This window comes from Peromyscus leucopus, chromosome 1 (genome assembly GCF_004664715.2).
Source record: "Peromyscus leucopus breed LL Stock chromosome 1, UCI_PerLeu_2.1, whole genome shotgun sequence".
NCBI classification, from domain to species: Eukaryota; Metazoa; Chordata; class Mammalia; order Rodentia; family Cricetidae; genus Peromyscus; species Peromyscus leucopus.
In genome coordinates this window covers 46,105,653-46,129,288 of record NC_051063.1, presented here as the reverse complement: position 1 = coordinate 46,129,288, position 23,636 = coordinate 46,105,653, and the positions used below count along the sequence as shown (strand labels likewise).

At 39.7% G+C, this 23,636-nt stretch overlaps 1 protein-coding gene across 4 annotated transcripts in view; it reads right to left on the bottom strand.

Annotated features, from left to right (window-relative positions):
* Nucleotides 1-10,005: 10,005 nt before the first annotated feature.
* Nucleotides 10,006-23,636, bottom strand: part of Tbc1d12 (TBC1 domain family member 12) — an 84,431-nt gene continuing 70,800 nt past the window's right edge. For all 4 annotated transcript variants that reach the window (XM_028882913.2, XM_028882914.2, XM_028882915.2 and 1 more), the window contains 5 exons: nucleotides 21,489-21,560; nucleotides 16,954-17,082; nucleotides 16,598-16,707; nucleotides 13,612-13,870; nucleotides 10,006-11,810 (listed from right to left, as the gene is read on the bottom strand). In XM_028882913.2, coding sequence (XP_028738746.1) covers nucleotides 11,742-11,810; nucleotides 13,612-13,870; nucleotides 16,598-16,707; nucleotides 16,954-17,082; nucleotides 21,489-21,560 — 639 coding nt within the window. In that variant the 3' untranslated portion in view covers nucleotides 10,006-11,741. The remainder of the gene's footprint in view (nucleotides 11,811-13,611; nucleotides 13,871-16,597; nucleotides 16,708-16,953; nucleotides 17,083-21,488; nucleotides 21,561-23,636) is intronic.

Genomic DNA, 23,636 nt, shown 5'->3' with positions numbered 1-23,636 from the left:
TGAGGCCTGTTCTCTGATAGAAAAATGGAACTAATGGCTGGTTGTAAGTCACAGTTACCTCCTTTTGTTATAAAGCCTAATGGCTGGTGAACCCCTGTGAACAATTTCAGAAGCCGTATCCTAGTCAACGATTTATTCTTATTTTATGTACATTGGTGTTTTGCCTGCATGTATGTCTGTGTGAGAATGTCGGATCCCCTGGAACTGGAGTTACAGTTGTGAGCTGCTGTGTGGGTGGTGGGAATTGAACCTGGGTCCTTGGGAAGAGCAGCCAGTGCCTTTGACTGCTCTGTCATCTCTGCAGCCCCAGTCCTAGCAATCTTAAACCTCACTTATCTCTGACAAATCTGGTTAGCATCGTGCTTATCTTTGAGTTAGTTTGGAGGCAGCACTCCCTTAACTAAATTCTGTTTTGTGTGACTTAATGTCTCCTAAGCAAAGTTTATTAGTAAATCCTCTCTAATATCAATTCTATTACTCTGAGTTTCTTTCACACCATTATAACTCTTTTTACTGTCAAACTATTCATATGGGCAATAAATAATTGGCACTGTTATGGTTTGAAAAAAAGCAAAAAGAAAGAAATGTTATACTTAACTGGGCTTTGGGCTTGGTGGCACACACCAGTAATCCTAGCACTAAGAGGAATCTGAGGTAAGAGGATTGTTACAAATTTGAGGTTAGCCAGGGTCACAAACTGTTTTTCAGATCAACCTGAGCTACTTAGTGGCTCACACCTGTAATCCCAGTTGCTTGAAGCCAAAGACAGGAGGACTGCTGTCTTGAGGCCAGCCTGGTTAACATATAGGAGTCCTGGGCCAGCAAAGGCTAAGTAGATGTTACTGGTGTCCTCAGAGTCTGGCCTGGATGTTTCCAGGCTTGTGGCTTCCTATTCAGAGAACTGAAAAAAAAAAAAAAAAAATCCTGTAATGTGTCAAGGAGACTTTACTCAATGCAATGGTATAGGACAGAATTGAATAATTGCCAAGATTGACAGTAGGCCACATGAGGGAGGTACTCAGGGATCCTGATTATTGTTTAGGGCTTCCTTTAGGGGTTGGAGAGGAGGAGTTTGGTTGCTAAGGGGTGTAGTTTGCCTGGTTTCTTTATTTTAACACACTTAGATAATACAGGCCTTTGCTTACTGAGAAGTCCTATCCCTAGTGCATTGGGTTTTAATTATATACATACCCAATTGTGTGCAGACAAGATGGATTATAGAAGATAGAGAACATAGGTTGCCTTATTGCTCATGCACCCAACATCAATCTAGGCCAATAGGTTTTCCTTCCTTCCTACCCAGATACATTGGGAACATGTTCAAATAGATGGTCATTAGTCGGGGAAGAAATCAATTTTCTTATTTGGAGTGGGGTATGTGCAGATGGAGTAGGTAGGTGTCCTGGGTTGCTAACAGATTCCTAGATGCATTGTTCAGAAAGGAGTATATATGTGTGTATAATATATATAGGTAAGGGGGTCAGGCTGCAAAATGCATGATTAGAAGAGGAATATGTGTTTGCATCATAAACCAAGTGAAGTCCCAGGATGCTAAACTGTCTCCTATGCTTGCCTGCTGCAGAGTGACTCCTTGTATTAAATACACACACACACACACACACACACACACACACACACACACACACACACAAAAGCAAGTATCTACACTAGCATTTTATTTTATATTTTCGAGACAGGGTTTCTCTATGTAACAGCCCTGGCTGTCCTGGAACTCACTTTGTAGACCAGGCTGGCCTTGAACTCAGAGATCTTCCTGTCTCTGCCTCCCGAGTGCCAGGATTAAAGGTATGGGCCACCACCATCCAGTTTTTTACATTAATATTTTAAAACTGGTACCTCCTATTGATTCTTCAACAACTGGTTTCCACAGTCAATAAACATTAAAGTACTTACTAATATAGTTACCTGCCTCTTTCTCTGATGCAAAACTTACTGGATATATCTTAGTTTTTATCTCAATCTCACTGCACAGTGAATGGAAGTTCCTAGGGGGGAAAAGCCCCACCTGTGTGAAGATTCTAAATGGCTGATTAGCTAATTGTAATATAACTATACACCAGGACCTGGGGAGATGGATTAATGGCTAAAGTGCTTGCCAAGCTTATGAAGACCGGAATTCAGACACCCAGAAACCCATGTAAAATGTTATGTGGAGACAGTGGTCCATGTGCAGTTCCAACCTCAGATAGTGGAAAACAGGATCCCCATAGCAATCTGGCTAACAAGACCAGCCATATCCCTAAGTTCTGGGTTTGACCTCAATGAGTGAGGTGAAGAAACCTTCACATACATGTACAAAATAAACACCCCCATTCACACATGAAAACATACACATGCACATGTGCTCAGGGACACACACACACACACTACATACAGGAACAAATGGAAAAAGAAAACAAAATGTAACAAAGATGCAGATCCATAGCCAGAATTATCTTAGGTTGTCTTTAGTCCCCTTGATAGTCAGTCACACCATCTCTATCTAACCTAACATATTCTACCAGGTAGAACCACTGGGATGTGTTCTAAGCAGATCATAGCTTCCACAAACCCAAAAACAAAGAATATCCTCTGCTTGCACCAAAAACCTACAGCAGAGCTGCTGAGTCTGGTGTTACACACCAGCAGAGACAGAGAAACAGTTTGTATCCTAACCCAGTAATTGTGATGCCTTATTTAAACAATTACAGACTAACTCCTGATGGCACTGTACCAAGTTGCCAATCTCAAGAGAAAATAGAATTTTAATATTTAACTACCTCCATGGCTGGTCTGGAATTTGCTATAGAGACCAGGTTGACCTAGTACTGGGATTAAAGCATGCACCTCCAAGCCCAACCCAAACAACGTGCATTGTTATTTTGCCTATATGTATGTCTGTTTGAGAGTGTCAGATCTTGGAGTTATGACAGTTGCTAACTGCCATGTGGGTGTTGGGAATGGAACCCGGGTCCTCTGGAAGAGCAGGCAGTGTTCTTAACCACTGAGCCATCTCTCCAGCCCTCAGTCTCGCTTCTGTTTTCTCTCTCCTCTTCTTCCTCTCTCTCTCTCATTTGCCTGCTGTGTTTCTATTCACATTGTCTATTCCTTATTGAAACTTGTATGTCACTCTGGTATGGTAAATGTTTACACAGACCTTGGGCTGTCATTACTGCCACAATATCCCCTGCTTTATTGTAAGCTACCTACATGATGTCCACACTAATATGCTGATTTATGGCTCTTTTATGGCTATAGAATGGTTATGTGTGGCCGCTTTCATGGGCAAACATGTCATTTCAGACACCTTGAATTTTTTCCTGGGCCACAGTTGTTCATATATGAGTCAGAATAAACTTATTTTTTACCCTAAGGTAAAAGCTGTGTTTTGTATCAGTTTAACGATCCACTGTGGGATCCCAAAGACAACCCACTTTCCTTGGCAGTATGGTAGGCACCAGATACCAGTACCTTTGTCCCTAGTCCTGTGTGTTCCCTTCTTGTGTAGCTGCCCAGACTTCCCTTTTGGTGTGGCTGGTGGTCTGGGCTGGTCTTGGAGGTCCACTCACTGCTTCAGACAGGAACTGAAGCATGTGTATGAGAGCATTTGACAGAACCTCTGCTAGCATCTAGCCTTTCTCCTTCCATTCCTCCAGTGGCTAAACTCTTGTGTTTTTCTTGTCTCCTCACTCCTGCAATTCTGGTCCTTTTATTGGAAATTTTGGGAGCACCTAAAACCAAAGTGTGTTGCCACATGCCCCTAATTCTAGCACCTGAAAGGTAGAGTTGAGAGGTCACAGGGTTCAAGATCCTCAACTACTTAGGGAATTCAAGGCCAGCCTCAACTACATGAGACCGTATCTCAGAAGAAAAAAAATGTGCTTAATCCTAAAAACACCAAAGAGAAGAGGTACTTGTTCCCTACAACTCAACAGGATGGAACTGTCAACTGAATTCCCCAGGATGTACAGCAGCCGCCCAGGAAGAAAAACGACACAACACACCTCACTCCTAGGTTGGAAGAGACTCTACTGGCTCATAAAAGAACACATAAATAAGGAGTGACCACCCAGTGTTCTGTGCCCCTTGACATCTCTATAAATATGCAGGCAGGCCACGGTGGTACACACCGTTAATCTAGCACATGAGAGGCAGAGGCAGGCAGATCTCTGTGAGTTCTAGGTCAGCCAGGGTTACATAAGACCCTGTCTCAAAAACAAAACAATACCAAAACAAACAAACAACAAAAAACAACCAACAAGTTATAAACTTCCGTTCTTTTATATATATGTGTGTGGGTGTTTTGTCTGCATGCACCACATTTGTGCAGTACCCTCACCGGCCAGAAGAGGGTGTCTTTTTGAACTGGAATTAAAGAACATTGTGAACCAACCATGTCGGTGCTGGGAATTAAACTTGGGAACTATGGTAAAACAGCTGAGCCATCTCCCCAAGTTATAAAGTTATTCCAAAAGGGAAGAATCAGGGCATCACAAGGAATAATAATATCAAAACAAAACCCAAACCCAGCAGTGACAATACCAAATTCTATAGACTAATGTCCAACATCTGACACTCACTCATGGTAATTTCTAAGTCTCAAAGGGCTTAGGCAGCTCCACCTCTCCAGCTCTGCCATCCACAGCACATGAAGTTTCTCTCTTAGGTTTAAGTTGGCTCCACTCTATATTTGTAGTTCTTTCTCCCTGGCAGACATCCCACAGTCCTGGCATCTTCAATATCCTGGGTTCTCTACTGTAACTGAGGATTACCTTCAGCAATGGCCTCTTGGGGACTCTGGCCACATGGTGCCAAGCCTTAATTGCTCACCATGACCCTTTCATGCCTTCAATTCTCACATTGCCAAGTTCTGTGAAGATCTATCTCAGCAGCCTTGCCCCCTTGGATCACATCTGATCCTGGGGAACTACATTCCTATTATCTCAATGAATCACAGGAAGTTATACCTAAGCGGTACTGATGTCTTATAATCACAGCTCCAGAATGATCAAATAACACAAATTGGTAACCGGAGTATCACATGACTGGCCTCTGGCCCAATTCTTGATGAAGTTCTTGCTCCCTACTGAAACCTCATGAGCCAGGCTGCTCACAGTACCCATTTCTCTCAGCATTACTATCTTGCAAACTCTCACAAGAACAGCCCACCTAACTCTGCCTCCAGCATTCAACAGTTTCTCCAGCCCCAAATTCCAAATGCTTTTATATTCTGTCTCCAAAAACAAGGCGTAAATTTCACACGGCCAGGCCCATCAAGTGACACCACACTCTCAGTACCAAGTTGTGTCCTAGTTCATTTGTTGCTGGGAAAAATAACATGGACCAAAAGCAACTTGGGAGAGAAGACAATTTATTTGAGTTATAGTTCTAGGTCACAGGCCATTATTTTGGGGAAGCCAAGGAAGGAACTAAACCATCTAGTCATATATCCACAGTCCAGAGCAAAGAGAGGGGGGAAAAACATATAACTATGGATATCTACCTATTATTTATCCATCCATCCATCCACATTTGCTTGCTTGCTCTCATCTAGCTTCCTCCTGCCTTATGTAGTATAAGTCCCTGCCTAGGGAATGATGCCACTCACAACAGGCTGGGTCTTCCCACATTAATTAATAAGACAATCCTACAGACATGCCCACAGGCCTATCTGACATAGACAATTCCTTAACTAAAATTGTTTCTAGGTGATTCTTGGTTGTGTTCAATTGAGTTTAAACTAACCAGCACAGTATGGAATCCTGAGTTCTCACAAGTCTGGCCTCTTGTCTCTACCCATCACTAACAAATCTGGTACATGAAGAGATGACAATTGTATTGGAAAGAGGAATGAAAATGAGCTATATTGTTATCTGAAGATGGGCTGAATGATAAGCGCCACCCCTACCTCCGCCACCTCCATTTGAATACTTGGTCCCCAGTTGAACTATTTGGGAAGGATTAGGAGGTATGACCTTGTTAAAGGAGGGGTGTCACAGGGCTGGAGAGATGGCTCAGAGGTTAAGAGCACTGGCTGTTCTTCTAGAGGTCCTGAGTTCAATTCCCAGCAATCACATGGTGTCTCACAACATCTATGAGAGCTGGCGCCCTCTTCTGGCCTGCAGACATACATGCAGACAGAACACTGTAAATAATAATAACATTTTTTTTTAAAGTAGGGGTGTCACTAGAGGTGGTCTTTGAGGTTTTAAAAGCCTATGCCACTCCCAGCTAGCTAGCTAGCTCACTCTCTTTAGCTATCTATCTCTGTCTCCCTCCCTCTCTACCCACCCCTCTGTCTCATGCCTGTAGACCAAGATATAAACTGTAAGCTACCTTTCCAGCATCATGCTGGCCTGCCTGCTGCCAAGCTCCCTACCATGGTGATTATGGACTCACCTTCTGAACTATAACCCCCAGATTAAATGCTTTCTTCTATAGGTCGCATCAGTCATGGTGTGTTGTCACTGCAGTAGAAAAATGACTAAGAAGACTTCTGTAATATTTGTTTGTTGAAGCAGAGTCTAGTATATGGCCCTGGCTGGCCTGGAACATATATAGACCAGGTTGGCCTTGAACTTTGGATACGTGAAAGGTCACATGTACACACAAGAAAATTCTTAAAACACAAGAGTGTAGACACAGAAATGAGGTTGGTGTAGTTAAAGAGTATTATTACATGTGTGTGATTTTGAGTTGGTTTAAAAGGCTGCTTTACTCATCTGATACTTTCACTTCTTTAGACCAGACTATTGTCTGCATTATTCTAACTTTAGGTAAAATATTCCTATGCCCATGCAAATTTTATTGCAGGTACAGAGAGAAAAACAAACTCAAACCCAGATCATGATAACTAATAATATTGATAAACAGAGGGAAAAAATGAAACCATTTCCTCTAAAATCAGGAATGAGATAAAGGTGCCCACTGTCTCTGCTCTTAATTCAATATAATGCTCTGAGTTGTGGTTGCAACAAAAATATAAAGAAAAGGCATACAAATGGAAAAGGAAGGCACTGAAGAATTTCTGTTTGCAGATGCCATGATTCTAAAGACACCACAGACTCCAGGAAATCCTTAAGACTTAATGAACATTTTTAGCAAAGTAATCTTTTATTGGACAGTTTGTTTGTTTGTTTGTTTGTTTGTAGACAGGATCCCTGTATGCAGCCCCGGCTCTTTTGAAACTCACTACATGACCAGGCTGTCCTATAATTTACAGAGATCTGCCTGATTTTGCCTCCTAGGTGCTGGGATTAAAAACATGTGCCACTACACTTGGTTGGGCATTTCTTACTTTAGAATTACCTACTCGCCTGCCTGCGAGGTGGATTCACTCCTGGTCAGATCAGAGGACAACTTCAGCTGTCTACTCCAATCTGTATTCGTGAGTGTATTTCCTCAATTTATATCTTAATAAATCCTGTTAGCCATTGAAAAAAAAAAAAAACCTACCTACTCAATAGTAGTACATTTATTGATTGGATTATTTTGTTACATGATTTTGGAGTTCTTTATAGATTCTTTTTTTTCCTTTTATTTTATTTTACAATACCATTCAGTTCTACATATCAGCCACGGATTCCTTTGTTCTCCCCCCTCCTGCCCCCCTCCCCTTCCCCCCTGCCCACCCCCCATTCCCACCTCCTCCAGGGCAAAGCCTCCCCTGAGGACTGAGATCGACCTGGTAGACTCAGTCCAGGCAGGTCCAGTCCCCTCCTCCCAGACTGAGCCAAGCGTCCCTGCATAAGCCCCAGGTTTCAAACAGCCAACTTATGCAATGAGCACAGGACCCAGTACCACTGCCTAGATGCCTCCCAAACAGATCAAGCCAATCGACTGTCTCACCTATTCAGAGGGCCCGATCCAGTTGGGGGCCCCTCAGCCTTTGGTTCATAGTTCATGTGTTTCCATTCATTTGGCTATTTGTCCCTGTGCTTTATCCAACCTTGGTTTCAACAATTTTTGCTCATATAAACCCTCCTCTTTCTCGCTAAATAGACTCCCGGAGCTCTACCTGGGGCCTAGCCGTGGATCTCTGCATCCAGATTCCTCAGTCCTTGGATGGGGTTTCTGGCACGACTATTAGGGTGTTTGGCCATCCCATCTCCAGAGTAGGTCAGTTCCGGCTGTCTCTCGACCATTGCCAGCAGTCTATTGTGGGGGTATCTTTGTGGATTTCTGTGGGCCTCTCTAGCACTCTGTTTCTTCCTTTTCTCATGTGGTCTTCATTTACCATGGTCTCCTATTCCTTGTTCTCCCTCTCTGTTCTTGATCCAGCTGGGATCTCCCGCTCCCACAGGCTCTCTTTCCCTCGACCCTCTCCCTTCATTGCTCCCACTCATGTCCAGGTTGTTCATGTAGATCTCAGCCATTTCTCCGTCATTGGGTGATCCTCATGTCTTTCTTGGGGTCCTGTTTTCCAGGTAGCCTCCCTGGTGATGTGAGTAACAGTCCAGTCATCCTTGTTCCACCTCCAATATCCTCCTATGAGTGAGTACATACCATATTTCTTTCTGAGTCTGGGTTACCTCACTCAGGATGATTTTTTCTAGATCCATCCATTTGCCTGCAAAACTCATGATGTCATTGTTTTTCTCTGCTGAGTAGTATAATCCCCTGCTGAATTACATAGTTGGTTAAGATTTCTCCCATTTCTGTAAGCTGCCTCTTTCCTCTGTCAGTGGTTTCCTTACTGACTGTTGGCATTGTTTCCTGTGCTACTGGAAACCTTCTTACAGACCTTGCCTATAGCTTCAAGTATTTTCCCCTTAGCAAGTTCAACATTTTAGGTTTAAAATTAAAGCCTTTGTTCCATTTTGAAATTATTTTTAAAATATTTATTTAATTATATATGTGTATGTTGCTAAGTGTACCATGTCTGTGCAGGAACTCCTAGAACTAGTACAGACAGCTGTGAGCTGCCATGTGGGTGCTGAAAACCAAACCTGGTTCTCTGCAAGAACAGAAACACTCTCAACTGCTCAGCCATCTCTCCAGCCTCATTTTTACGAAAGATGAGATATAGGGATCTAATTTCCTTCTTCTACATATGGCTATCCAGTTTTCCCAGCACCATTTATTGAAAGAGGCTGCCTGTTTTCCCAATGTTTGGTTTTTGCTATTGTTTCTAGTAATTTTTTTTTCCCTTATTTATTTTGTAGGTATGTGTTTGTGTTCCTGTGTGTGTGTGTGTGTGTGTGTGTGTGTGTGTGTGTGTGTGTGTAGAGGTTACAGAACCTGTAAGAGACAGGGTCTCAATGTATTGCAGACTGGCTTTGACCTTAAATTTCTGATCCTCCTACTCCCATCTCTGAAATGTTGGGGTTGGCGATGTGCACTAGCATACGTGGTTTGTGTTGTGCCAGGGACCAAACCCAGGAATTTGTGCGTGCTAGGTAAGCACTCTCAATCAAGTAAACTGTATTGTCAGTCCCCAAAATACACTTTAAAAACTTAAGTGTATGGGTGTTTTGCCTGCCTGTATGTAGGTATATCACATGCATGCAGGGCCCATGGAGGTCAGAAGAGTACTAGATCCTCTAGAATCCAACAGGTTGCAGTTATGGACTCTTATGAGCCACCATGTAGGTGCTGAGAATCAAACACAGATCCTCTTGCTCTTAACCACTGAGTCACCTCTCTGGCCAGCTAGATGTAGCACACCTTTAATATCTTTTGAGTTGCCCTGAGTGGTATGCATAGTGAGTTCTAGGCCAGACCAGCTAGGAATACATAGAGACTTTGTCTCAAATAAATAAATAAACTAACAATGCCTGCTGTGTGGGGTCATGTGAGTAACTACATACAAACTGCCTGTTTATGTGCTCAAAGGGAAAGAATATGGAGGACAGTATGTCAGCTTCTCTGAAAGACTCGAAGTACTGACAACCTCAGAAATCCCTCAGAGAAGAAAACTATCCCCTGCCAAAAAAAGTTATTCCTTTTTTCCCTAGATGTTGACTAAACCTGATAGCACCAAAATAATGAAGACTCATTTCCGCATAATTTGCTTACAAGTTTTATTTTCATAGTAATTGTTACTAGTGGTTTTTAGTGAATTTCTCGTATTTACATTTTATATACACATTTATACTTGGAAAGTAAAGAAACTGTACAATAAAAAAAATGACAAAAAGAAATACAGAACGCAGGACCACCTCAGGAAACTAATACCTGAAAGTAAAATTAAATCCAGGCCAAGTAGTATAAATTCAGAGATTACTGCCAGAGGTTAGGTGTCCTTTATGAGGAACACCAATATCAAGGGACAGTCCTCAGAGTTAAAGGCTCATCCTAAAACAAAACCTATTAAGACTCTAGAAAATCCCTCAATATTTTTATTATACTACCAGTTTCACTGAGCCAGCCCTTATGATAGGAATTAATTCTTCAGAGTTCCCAATGCTAGAATGATCAACCCATAGGGTAAAAATATGTGGACACCCTCTGGTCCCATACTCCTAAGGCAGTTTACTATACCATAAGGAAGAATCTCTGGCTAGTTAGTCTAAAGATATATATATATCCACCACTAACAGAAATGTGTGCTTCTATGTTGTATCAAACCAAACTGCAACATCAAAACAGGATAAATCTAATCAATAACTAAACGGTATTTTGTATAGACATTAGATATTATCCATAATACTCAAATGATTTAGATTAGGTTCAAAAATTAAGTATAATAAATTTAATGCCAGTTTACCAATGATTAATAATTTATCTGAGATGCCATCAAAAAGACTAAGAAAAAAGGTAAAATTACTTTTACTATTATTCCCATCAATTAGAAAAAAAAAATGCATAGTTTCACAAGTCTTAGACTTAGCTATATAAGATTTCAAATTTCAAACTGAAATTAATAAAATTGGTTTCTATAGATAGAAGATGGATTTTAACTAAAAAATTCAAGTCTTGTAAGTAGTGTGTTCTCTAGAACTCTTAGAATTCACTGCTTTTTTATCCTTACTCTCAGCCAAGTCTTCAGACCACTCAAGTGCAAAAAGACCTTTCATTCTACCAGTTAGTTTTTAATGTTAAGTTACTACATAACAATTTGTCGGACAAGAAACAAAAAGGCTAAAGTTCTTCTGTGATAGAAATTCCTTAGAGAAAGAACTTCTCTTCAAGAACAAAGGGGCACAACACTGTGGGAAACACCATAAACAAAACAAGAAACAATGTCCCACCAGCATTTCCAGTTCTAGAGGTCAGAACTGCCCTAGCCTACAGGAAGCAAGAGCTTCAGCAACTTAAATAACCTACAATGTAAGTTGCTTACTACTGGTCTACAATAGCTTCAAAAGTTCAGAACTGGAGATAATACACATATCCATATCTTTTTTGGAGGTTAAAGCAGGATTTAACAACCCTATTCTGACCCCCAAAGTGCGTTTGTAGTAACTGTTAAGAAAGAAAAGATATAAAAAAAAGAAATTGAAGTTTCTGTTGAAGCTATTTTAAAAAAATTATTGCATTTAAAATATTCACTCCAGATTATGGAGTATGTAATAGCCATCTAAACTTTTTCCTCTGAAAATGGCTCTCCTAGGTACTTTGTTGTTAATACTGTCAATAAATTACGTATTTCATTTACTTCAGCCATGGAACTTCAACTCAGCAGTTTTCCAGATCTTGATCCTTCTCTCCAACACTTCCTTCCATGCTATCAGCATAGGAAACAAGAAAGTCTCCCCCAAAACTAGCTTTTGCATTTTAATTTGTCCTTCACTCCAATGTTAGCTCTTCAGAGCAGGACTGCTGTTCTTATCCCCTTCTTTAATGTCCTTCGTGACAGATGCAAAGACCTGCAAATTGCATGAAACAGAGATTTTGATAAGCCTGGGCTAGGAACACAGAAAGCTTTTCTGAAATACTGACATTCTCAGGCCCTCACACCACCCGTTTAAGATGTCTGTGGACAGGGTCTCCCATAGCCCAGCCTGGCTCGGACTTTGCTATATAGCAGAGGATGACTGAACTGCTGGGCCTCTTGCGGCCACCTCCTCAAGTGCTGACATGACAAGTAAATACCACCATCTCAGGCTTCAGATTTCCTAGGAGTTTTTGTGTGCTTTGGTTTTTCTTGTTTCTGTTTTTACATTTTATTGCTTCGTTGGTTGTGTATAGGAGTATGTGTGCACGCCTTGGTCAGCACAGCTCGCGTGAGTTGACTGTCTTCTGCACATGGGTCCTGGGGACTGAACTCCTGCTGCTAGGCCGGACAGCAGGAACCTTCACTTGTTGAGCTATCTCCCCGCTCTCCTTTGTTAAAAGCCCAGTTTTACTGAAGATAATTAGAGTCCAGTTTTCATCAACTGCAAATTACTCTAACATTACTGGAGCTATACTGTATTTCATTTCAAGGGCAATTAAACTAAGAACTTTAAAGGGAGTTTGTGTCATCCACGGACTAAATGACAATGTTTACTTTATATGTCATTTAACTTTACCAGTATATGTGATTCTTCTAACAAGACTACGCATTTGAAAAGCAAGAACCTCTGGATGTGGTTGCACATACTGTATTCCCAGGACAGGAGGGTCACGGGTTCAAGGCTGTGGTGGCTTGAATAAGAATGGTTCCCACAGGCTCATATATTTGAATGCTTGGTTGTCCCGGAATGAGAATACTTGGGAGGGATTAGGAGGAATGGCCTTGTTGGAGGAGGTGTGTCACTGGGGTGGGCTTTGGGGTTTCAGAGCTCAAGCCTGGCCAGTGTGTCACCGTCTCTTCCCGCTGCCTGGGGATCCAGATGTAGAACTCTCAGCTACCATGTCTGCCTGTGTGCTGCCGTGCTCCTCATCATGAGGACAATGACTAAACTGGAACTGTAGAGCCCCAATTAAATGCTTCCTTTTATGAGAGTTGCCAAGGTCACGGTGTCTCTTCACAGCAACAGAGCACTGAGACAAAGGACATCTTCAGCTGTACTGGAAGATCAAGTCTAGCCTGGGTTAAAGGAGACCCTGACTCAAAACAACAAAAAGCTAGGACCATACATAAGGTTCTTTCTGTTGCAAGCTTTTAGTACACAGCAGATGGGGCTTTTTGGTGTTTTTTTCTTTACATTTATTTATTTGTTTGTTTATTAACTTACTTATTTTGGGTATGTGTGAATGCATCAGCATGCATGTGCCACAGTGCATGTGTGGATTCTTCCACATGTAGGGCCCAGAGTATGTGTGGGTGCATCAGCATGCATGTGCCACAGTGCATGTGTGGAGTCTTCCATCATGTGGAAGCCAGGAATTAAGCTCAGGTAGTCATAGTTGGCAACAGGAACCTTTACCCATGAACCATCTCGAAAGTCTCATAGCAAGGGTTTAATACAATTTGTGTCTGTTTGAAATATCAAAGTAACCCTATGACTGCTTTGGTAAATAAGTGACTATTGTAGGTGGCAATTCACTAAAATACCTCAGGATTTATATAAAATAAAGCTGTAAGTTTAGAAAAGAGAAATCCATTTTAAATCCTTCCATCTCAAAGCCAAAAATTATTTTTTAGTTTAAGCACTAACATTTGTGATACAGAAAACTGCTTTACAAAAAGTCAACAGGTAATTTTAACTATTAAAAGTTAAAAAAAAAAAAAAGTCACTCTACCTGAGTCCATTTTTTGGTGCTATTCTGCATCTGAATGGCTGCAATACAGCTGAAGAGCTTTTCTGACGTGATATCTTCTGGCAATTTGGTAAGAAACTGTGCTATATGAATAAAGTCCATCTGTAGGAGTATATCTTCATATAGCCGGAGGATCCCTAATCCAGTCCTAAATAAAAATTCCTCTCCATCTCTGCAAAACACATCCCAGACACGGCAAGCCAGATCAAGTGGCAGTGATTTGCTGTACAACGTGAAGATCCTAAAGTGAAATAGGAAATAGTTACTGCACTGCTTAATTTATTGACTTATTCACTCCATCAAGTGTCACTATAGAAAAACAAGTGCACAGGGATAAAAGGACAATACATTATAATGTCTTTTTTCAAAACTTGAACAGTGGTAAATTAAGCAATAAGTCATGACATTAAGTAAATTTACAACCTTACACGGAGACGAAGTCTGGAATAAGCCAGAGAGGGTAAAATAGCTTAATAGTCAGAGCCATGGAGCTCTGAAACCAAAATGTTTGAGTTTGAATCTCTAATTTCCTACTTTGTTATGTAACACTGAGCAAAATATTTAGTTTTGCTATACCTCAGATTCCTCATTATAGCAAGCTAAAGATACTAATATTACCTATTTTAGGGCTGTTTTGAAAATTAAAGTAGTACAGTCACTTTCTCATCTTGTTATTGTTGGTTGGGGGCAGACAAATTCTCACTATGCAGCCAGGTTCCTGCTTATAACTCATGCTCTTCTTACCTCTGCCTCTCTCAGTGCTGGGATTTCAGGCATGCACTACTATATCCAGCTTAATCAAGTGTTTAAAACAGTGTCAGATATATAAAGAATGCTCAAGACCTGGAGTGTAGCTCAATCCTAGAGAAGCTTGCTAGCATGTGCAAGACGATGTGTTTAATCCTCAGCACTACACATACCAACCAAACCAACAATGATGAAGGTGGGGGAGAGAGAGGAATAAAAAGGGAGGAGAGGGCAGAGAGAGAGGAAAGAAGCCAGAATACACAAAGGAAGAGGAAGAAGGCCCAAATGACTAGGAAGACACTATTTGATAAATAAGTCATTATTTGCTTATTCATTTTTCCACATCAAAGCTTATAGCTAGCTTGGGTTCAGTGGTAAAGCACCTGCCTAGCATGCAAGATACGCTGGTTATCATTCCCAGGATAAACTAAATATGGTAGCACATACCTGAAATTCTAACACTTGGGAGGTAGAGTAGGAAGGTCACCCTCAGCTACATAGGAACTCTGAAGCCAGCCTGGACTAGAAGCCCTGTCTCAAAGTTAAATAAAGTTCCATAACCACTCTTTACTGTTGACAACTTGACAATCTCCACTTTAAAAAAAATATATATTTTTTTTAATTTAATGAGTCTGCCTGTATGTATGTCTGTTCATGCAGTGCCTGAGGAGGCCAGAGGAGGGCACCCAATTCCCTTGGAGTGGAGTTACAGACACTTGTGAGCCACCCTGAGGTTGCTGGAAACTGAACCTGGGTCTTCTGGGAGAGCAGCCAGTGTTCTTAACTACTAAGCCATCTCTCCAGCCCCAAATTCTCCACTTCTTACCAAATTCACCAATGATACTAAAAACTGCCTGTTGCTTACCACAGAAACCCTCAAAATTAGAACAGAATATCCTGGATATAAGAAAATAAATATTAGCATCTAAATAAGGAATCATTCCTCTTTCAGAACTTCGGATAAAGCTTTGAAAAACATCTTATTAATATAATATAGCTTTTTCTGTGTTAAGAATAAAGAAATTGCCATTAGCTTTTCCTGAGATATTAGTATATGCTAGGCATTAAATAATCCATCATTACGATTCACTACATTTCAAGGTATTACTATACTTTCTTTTTTAAAAAGAGCATTAATTAATTTATTTATTTATTACTGTGTGCATGCACACACGTTTGCCATGGTGCCTGTGGATGTCAGAGGACAACATTGGGAGTTGGCTCTTGGCTTGCACCTTGTTGAGGCAGGGTCTCTCTTGCTTCTGATGCTGTGGTGACTACTCTAAGCTGGCTTCCTAGTGATTCTCTTGTCTTTGCCTCCCATATCACCACTGGAATGCTAAGATATGTGCCACTGCATCTGGCTTTCCATATAGGTTATAGGGATCAAACTCAAGTTGTCAGGTTTGTGTGGCAAGTGCTTTCCCATCTTCCAGTCACCTCTTTTTCTCTCCTTTATTTAAAAAAAGACACACACGCACATACATATATATATATATATATGAATACATAATTTTTATTTTATATATCTGTGTATTTATATATGTGTATATATATTGTATAATTATGCATATATGCATAATTCAAATGTGTGTGTGTGTGTATGTGTGTGTGTGTGTGTGTGTGTGTGTGTATGTGTGTGTGTGTTTCAAGACTACCTTGCCCAAGAAGAGCAGAAGAAGGTGCTGCATGCTCTGGTGCTGTAGTTACAGGCTGTGGAGCTGCTCAAGCTAGGTACTGGGAAATGAACTCAGGTTCTCTGCAAGAGTAGCATGCACTATTTTTTCTTAAAGGACTGCATCACCACACCTAGCCAGAGCATGCACTCTTAACCACTGAGCAATTTCTACAGGTTCTCTCCTATTCCCTTTTATAAAAAACAGAAACTGATTTCAAGCCAGTCTATACTTGTTTGGGTTTTCAAGAGAAGATTTCTCCTTGTAGCCCTGGAACTCACTTTGTAGACCAGGCTGGCCTTGAACTCAGAGATCCTCCTGTGTCTGCCTCCAGAGTGCTGGGATTAAAGGCATGTATCACCATGCCTGGCTCCAGTCTGTTTTTAAATACATCCCTACAAAATGTGGGACTTTTTCTATTTGTGAGAGAAAGATTTTTTTAAATGTATAATCTCATCTATCAGATTTACTATAGTTCGTAAAAAACAGAGAAAGTTATATTTTTATTTCCTCTTTACTGTTATTTATGTCTATTAGTGACTTACCAATCTATCAAGTATATATCTGGCGTAAGACTGTATGACTTGAAATGAAGAAATAGTTTGGACAGGTTTTCCTCAAAGAATACCTCAAATGTTGCAAAATACTTCAACATCTATAAATAGGAAAAAAAATCAATAAAATTACAAAATGATCTACTACAGAAAGAGAACTCCTTAACTTTAATAGCAAACTTTATTAGGGACTCTTTTGAGTCACTTCAAGTTTTCCTAAAATTATCACTCAATGAAAACTTCATCTATTTGATTAGACTATCTCAGTCTTCCGTGTTTTTTACTCTAAGCAGACATTCAGAACACAGACACATCTAAGCCAAACGGTCTACCCTAAATGTTCATACCATGCTGTGATCCACCCGGAAAAAGGCCAACTGGCATGGCTTATTTAGGAGATTCGCAAATGCAATGAAGGCGTCTGCTTCCTCCAGATTGAGAATGAGCACAGCTGCAATGAAGGACATGCCTTGGACCTTCAGGGGAAGGGGATAAAATGGATTCAGATCATTCTACTTTAGTTACCCTCCTCAAAACTTACAAACTGATAGTAAGAATTTGCTAGTTTCCTTCTTTTGTCCCAGTAAAGCAACTAGTAAGAAACTGTAATAGGTGTAAATGTCCCTAAGTTTACATTTCTTGTTCATGTGCTAGGGTTTAACAAATCTGAAAAAATTTAAACTTTTATTTGCTCTAAGAGCCTATCTCAGTGTACCAACTAATTATTTCTTCTTAGTCTGAATTCTTTCAAAATTACACGTTAATGAAAATTAAGTGATTGTTTTCACATTATAACATACAAAGGACTAAGAATAAGAGAGATGTATGGGATAAACTGAACACTCTGAGAAAGAAGTTATGGGGCTTGAAACAGCCTGAATTTGTGGGCAATCACAAGAAAGAAATGAAGACGGGGGAAAATCCCTTAATGAAAAGAAGCTTGAACAAAGAAATGATAGCCCATGTAGAATACAACATTTATAATGTGATGACTAGAAGACACTTAGAAAAAGACTCATTTACATTATGAAAGGCCTTGATAAAATGGCCAATGAGTTATCTGTAGCAATTATACCTCTCTTTAATTAGAAACAAAGTCAAGAATTCTAAAATAGACATAAACACGGAGTCCCCCCGAGAGTAACTACAGTGATGGATATGGATGTGTCTTATTCCCAACCAAATATTCTGAAGAGTCTGTCTATAATCACCATCTCCAGCTTCTTCTTCTTCTTCTTTTTTTTTTTTTTTTTTGGTTTTTCGAGACAGGGTTTCTCTGTGTAGTCCTGGCTGTCCTCCAGAACTCACAGAGATCCACCTGCCTCTGCCTCCTGAGTACTCGGACTAACGGTGTGCACCACTACTACCCAGCCATCGCCAGCTTCTTTCATCCCTTTGTAATATACTTTAGATGGATTCCCATTCGCTAACATTACTACAGTGCACTGATTCATTCTTACATCTCCTTGTAACATACTTTAGATGGGTTAACCACTCACTAATATTACTACAGTGCACTGATTCATTCTTTTCTTGACAGTGAGAGAGATAGCATTTCATGTTGGAGCTTAGCTGGCCTAGAACTCACTATATAGCCAAGGCTGACCTCAATCTCATAGTAATTCTCCTGCCTCAGGCTACTAAGTGAGAGGATTACAGGTATGAGCCATCACACACTTTTCAATATTTTTTTTTGTTCTATTCCTATTTCTCTGGCTTCTTTGCAGACTTTATGATAACTTCCTATTTACTTTTCATTAAAATAAGCTCCATGGAAACAGAAACTATAGTAAGCAGAGTACCTGTCCCCCAAAGATGTTCATGTCCTCATATCCAGCACCTGTGAAGATGCTACTTTGAGAAAATGATTAAGTAAAATCTAGAGATGAGATACTTGTACTAGATTATTGGAATGGGCCCAAAGTTACTGTCCCAAAGGATCTTGAAGTGAAAATGGGAGGCAGGAGAATCATACTGAGATTAGAAATGCTGTACTGCTCCTTTTCAAAATAAATGGGAGGGGGCTGTAGTGTAAAAAATGTAATCAGCTTTCAGAAGGTGGGAAAATGGATTCTGTCCAGGAGCCTACAAAAGAGCACAGCACTGTCACAATCCCGACTTAAACATGAAGTCAATTCTGGGCTTCTAACCTGTAGAACTTTCAAATGTGTGTTGTCTGAAGACCCTAAATTTGTACTAATTTGTTATAGCAACAATAGAAAACTAATACAGAGAACTGTATCTGTTAATAATTGTACTCCCTGTACCACAATATGTGCAATGTATAAGAGGCAAAGTGTTAACCACCAATAAATAGAAAAGAACAAGTGCAAATAAAAGGGATAAAACCACATTTAATTTTACCTAACATGTTAAAAAAAACATGTACTAAAAAAGAAAAAGATGTTGCCAATTAGTTGATAATGCTTTATCACTTAGAATTTTTATTTTACGTATATGTGTAGAGCTACTTAAAGATCATTTACATACATCATGTATCACTCTTGTGCATAATGAAAGAAAATAGTTTCTTTATGGTGTTTCCAAAGTCTAATTCTTTTGATTATTATGTGTTTACTTATGGATAATGGTCATTTATGGTAGTATTCTAAAACATTTAATTTGAACCTAATCGGAAGAAAATCATAATAGTTTTAAGATTCTATTGCACACATTTTTAAAAAGTGTTAAAAGCTGAATCTTTTATAAAAATTAAACTTAAAATGAAAAACTGTAAGTACAAATCGAAAAAAAAATGCAAGGGATATTGTGGTGATATTGTGTCCCCCAGTGTGTTGTGCACCCTAATAAACTTATCTAGGGTCAGAGAACAGAACAGCCACTAGATACAGAGGCCAGAAAATGGTGGCACACAAGCCTTTAATCCTATCACTTGGGAGGCAGAGATCCATCTGGATCTCTGTGAGTTCAAGGCCACACTGGAAACAACCAGGCATAGTGACTCACGCCTTTAATCCCAGGAAGTGATGGCAGGAAACAGAAAGGTATATAAGGTGTGAGGACCAGGAACTAGAGCCTGGTTAAACTTTTAGGCTTTTAGTAGCAGTTCAGCTGAGATCCATTCAGATGAGGACTCACTCAGGCTTCCAGTTTGAGGAAACAAGATCAACTGAGGAGTTGGCAAGGTGAGGTTGGCTGTGACTTGTTCTGTCTCGTTGATCTTTCAGAATTTAACCCAATATCTGGCTCTGGGTTTTTTTATTTAATAAGACCTTTTAAGATTTGTCTACAGGATATAAGGTGTCCTATAATGCTGTGGGATGGTCTGTATGTTAAATGTGTTGCTCTGATTGATTAATAAATAAAACACTGATTGGCCAGCAGCCAGGCAGGAAGTATAGGTGGGACAAGGAGAGAGAATTCTGGGAAGTGAAAGGCTGAGGCAGAGAGATGCTGCCAGCCGCCGCCACCATAACGAACAAGATGTAAGGTACCGGAAGGCCACGAGCCATGTGGCAACTTATAGACTAATAGACATGGGTTAATTTAAAATAGAGGAATTAGATAGCAAGAAGCCTGCCACGGCCATACAGTTTATAAGTAATATAAGTCTCTGTGTGTTTACTTGGTTGGGTCTGAGCAGCTGTGGGACTGGCAGGTGAGAGAGATTTGTCCAGACCGTGGCCCAGGCAGGAAAACTCTAGTTACACTATAACTCTTGTGAAGAATACCTGAGCAGAGGAATGTAAAACTTGCTCAAATCTCTTTTCTTTTTTCCATCCAGACCTGGCAATTCCTCTCTTTATCCTGACATATCTTCTCCTCATCACTTTACCATAAACCCTTTAATAAACAATTTACTTATATATTGTCTGTTTTCTCCTTGAGATTGATGGGGAGGTGTAACCATGTTTTATGCACTGAAGTATCTAGAAGTGCCTAGAACAATGCCTGTCATGTAACAATGATAAGCACATAAAAATCTGTATACACAAATATACGTACGAACAAATACACAGATTCATGTATAACAGAACAAAGTTGTACCAAACAATGAATCTCTACAATTCTCCCAATGAAAGGAGAGAAGATGAAAGTTCAATAACTCAAATTTTGTTTCTTCCCCAAGTCCAACACGACAGTAAAGGAAAATGTAAATATTACCTTGGAAGGACAGAGAGAAAGGTAAAGGTTAAAAACAGCATAAATGGCTGGGCAGTGGTGGCGCACGCCTTTAATCCTAGCACTTGGGAGGCAGAGGCAGTCGGATCTCTGTGAGTTCAAGGCCAGCTCAGTCTACAAAGCAAGTTCCAGGACAGACTCCAAAGCTACACAGAGAACCCTTGTCTCGGGGAAAAAAAAAAAAAAAACCACCATAACAAAATAATGTAAATGATATAAAAAGCATTTTAGCAATTTTAATTAAGGTAAGTGGAAATGTTGAAACAAAGGTCTGCAGAAGAAAAAGGCAACAATCAGCAAGCCAGAGAATCCTGTCTGGCTCAAGAACCGAAGCTAGGAGACACTCTGAAGTTGAAGAGTAGGGCTAAAAAGCAGAGTTGGTTCAATCTATAAAGTGAGAACATTTGCTCCCCTATCCTGGGTAGCCAGGTGCCTTGCCTTCCCCTAATCAAGCAGAATATGCAGAGAATTTATTAACCAGAGGAACAGCCACAGGAACAAACAGTTAGGGAGACAGACAAGTCAAAACACATCCTGACAGCAGAGATGTGGACATGCAGCCCATTTTCTTCTCAACAGTTGGGAAGAGACAGAAAGCTTCCTCTTCAGGTAAACCAGTAATCTCAAAAGATAAACTACAGATCATCTGTGTCTATAAATATCTAATACAACATAGGAAGTCTTGATGAGTATAGATAAAATGTTTATATGCAAAAATCAGACTGAAACAAATACTTACATAACCAACATCAGGTCTGTAACAGGTATACGCCCCTAAGATACTATGTAAAACATCATGATATGGGCCACCCTTAGAAGAAAAAGAATAAAATTTGAAACTGTAAGTAACTCTAGGTTAATGCTCATGAAATATTAAAATCCGTAGAACTGTAGCATTCCTTAAATGACCAGTTTTAGCATATTTATTCATTATAAAAATACTCTAAGCTGGGCGGTGATGGCGCACGCCTTTAATCCCAGCACTTGGGAGGGAGAGCCAGGCGGATCTCTGTGAGTTCGAGGCCAGCCTGGACTACCAAGTGAGTTCCAGGAAAGGCGCAAAGCTACACAGAGAAACCCTGTCTCAAAAAAACCAAAAAATAAAAATAAAAAAAAACCTCTAAATGCATTCTATCAAGATGTTTTCAGAATTAATAAAAGTTTGATCTTGAATAGTAAGTCAAATATACTCACTTGAATATAACTTATGTAATTTGCAAACAATTTTAAATACTTATAAGGTGTAATAAATATGATAAATACAGATTACTTTTCTATTTAAATTTTTTCTATTTTATTTATATACACATGAGGATTGAAACTAGGGCCTGCACATGCATGCTCATGTTTTTATACTGAGCCCATTTCACTTTGTATAATTTCAGAAAAAATAAAAGAGGCCAAGTATGATACACACAGCTTTAATCCCAGCAAAGCAGGGTTATCACTATGACTTTCAGCTCAATGTGACCCACATAGTGAGTTCCAAGACAATTGAGGTTACATTGTAAGACCCCATCTTTAAAAAAAAAAGTCAACCAGCTAGTTATTTTAATATCAATAGTAATTCTTTAAATTTATGTGTATAGGTGATCTGCCTGCATCTATGTCTGTATACAATGTGTGTGCATGATGTCCATGGAAGCCAGAACAGAGTGTCAGATCCCCTGGAATTGGAATTACAGAGCTGTGATCTGCCACAAAGGTGCCAGGAATAAAAACCAGGGTCTTCTAAAAGAGCAACCAACTGCTCTTAACTGCGGGAGCATCTCCAGATCCAGTATTTTGTCATTTATTTACTTATTGTGCATGTGTACACACATGTCAGGAATTTGTTCTCTCCTTCTACTATGTGGGTTCCTAGGATCAAATTCAAGTTGTCAGGCTTGGCAGCAAGCACCTTTACCTGCTCACCCATCTCATTGGTCCCAATAGTAAAAATGTCTATCAACAAATAACCTTTATTATAAGTAAACTATTTCCTTGGATTTTAATATTAAGAATTAGAGATAGCCAGTTATTCCTATAAACAATAAATATAAAAGCAAACTATTTTTTCCTAGTTCAGTGGTAATTCTAAACAACTTGGAACCAATGTATTTATATTCTAGCAGCTTGTAAGGTGAATCTATTAATAATTTAAATATAAAAATTCACTATAGTAAAAATGTAAGTTCCTACCACATATCAACTATGTGCTATGACAACTAATACGTTTTATTCCGTAGAAAACAAGTGCCTTAATTTTTTGTTAGTTTTGCATTTTTATATAAAGACTCATATTTTTACCTTTTAAAAATTTATTTTATTTTATGTATATGAGTATTTTATCTGTATGTGTGTGCTTAGTGCCATGGATGTCAGAAGAGGGAGTGAGAAGCCCTGGAACTGGAGTTAGGGATTGTTATAAGCTAGGAACTGAACCCAACTCTTCCTTAAGAGCAATAGGTGCTCTTAACGGAGCCATTTCTGCACTCCTGCTAAAAACAAAAAGTTTCTTTCTGTTTTATTAAAGCAAAGTGTCACTATGTAACTGTGGGCTGGCCTCAAACTCAAGAAATACACTAGCCTCTGCCTTCTGAGTGCTAGAATTAAAGCCACCTACCACCATGCCTGGCCTCTTCTCAAATTTTTAAAATATTTTTTCTTTAAAAAAAAAAAAAAAAATACCTGGAGACTGGAGAGACGGCTCAGCAATTAAGAGCACTGGCTGCTCTTCCAGAGAACCAGCTTCAATTCCTAGCACCTACATGGCAGCTCACAACTATCTATAACTCCAGTTTCAGGGGATCCAACACATAAAATAAAAATAAATAAATATTATAGAAATAATAATATGTGGCTTGGCATGGTAACTCACTTCTTTATTCCCAGCACTTAGAAGGCA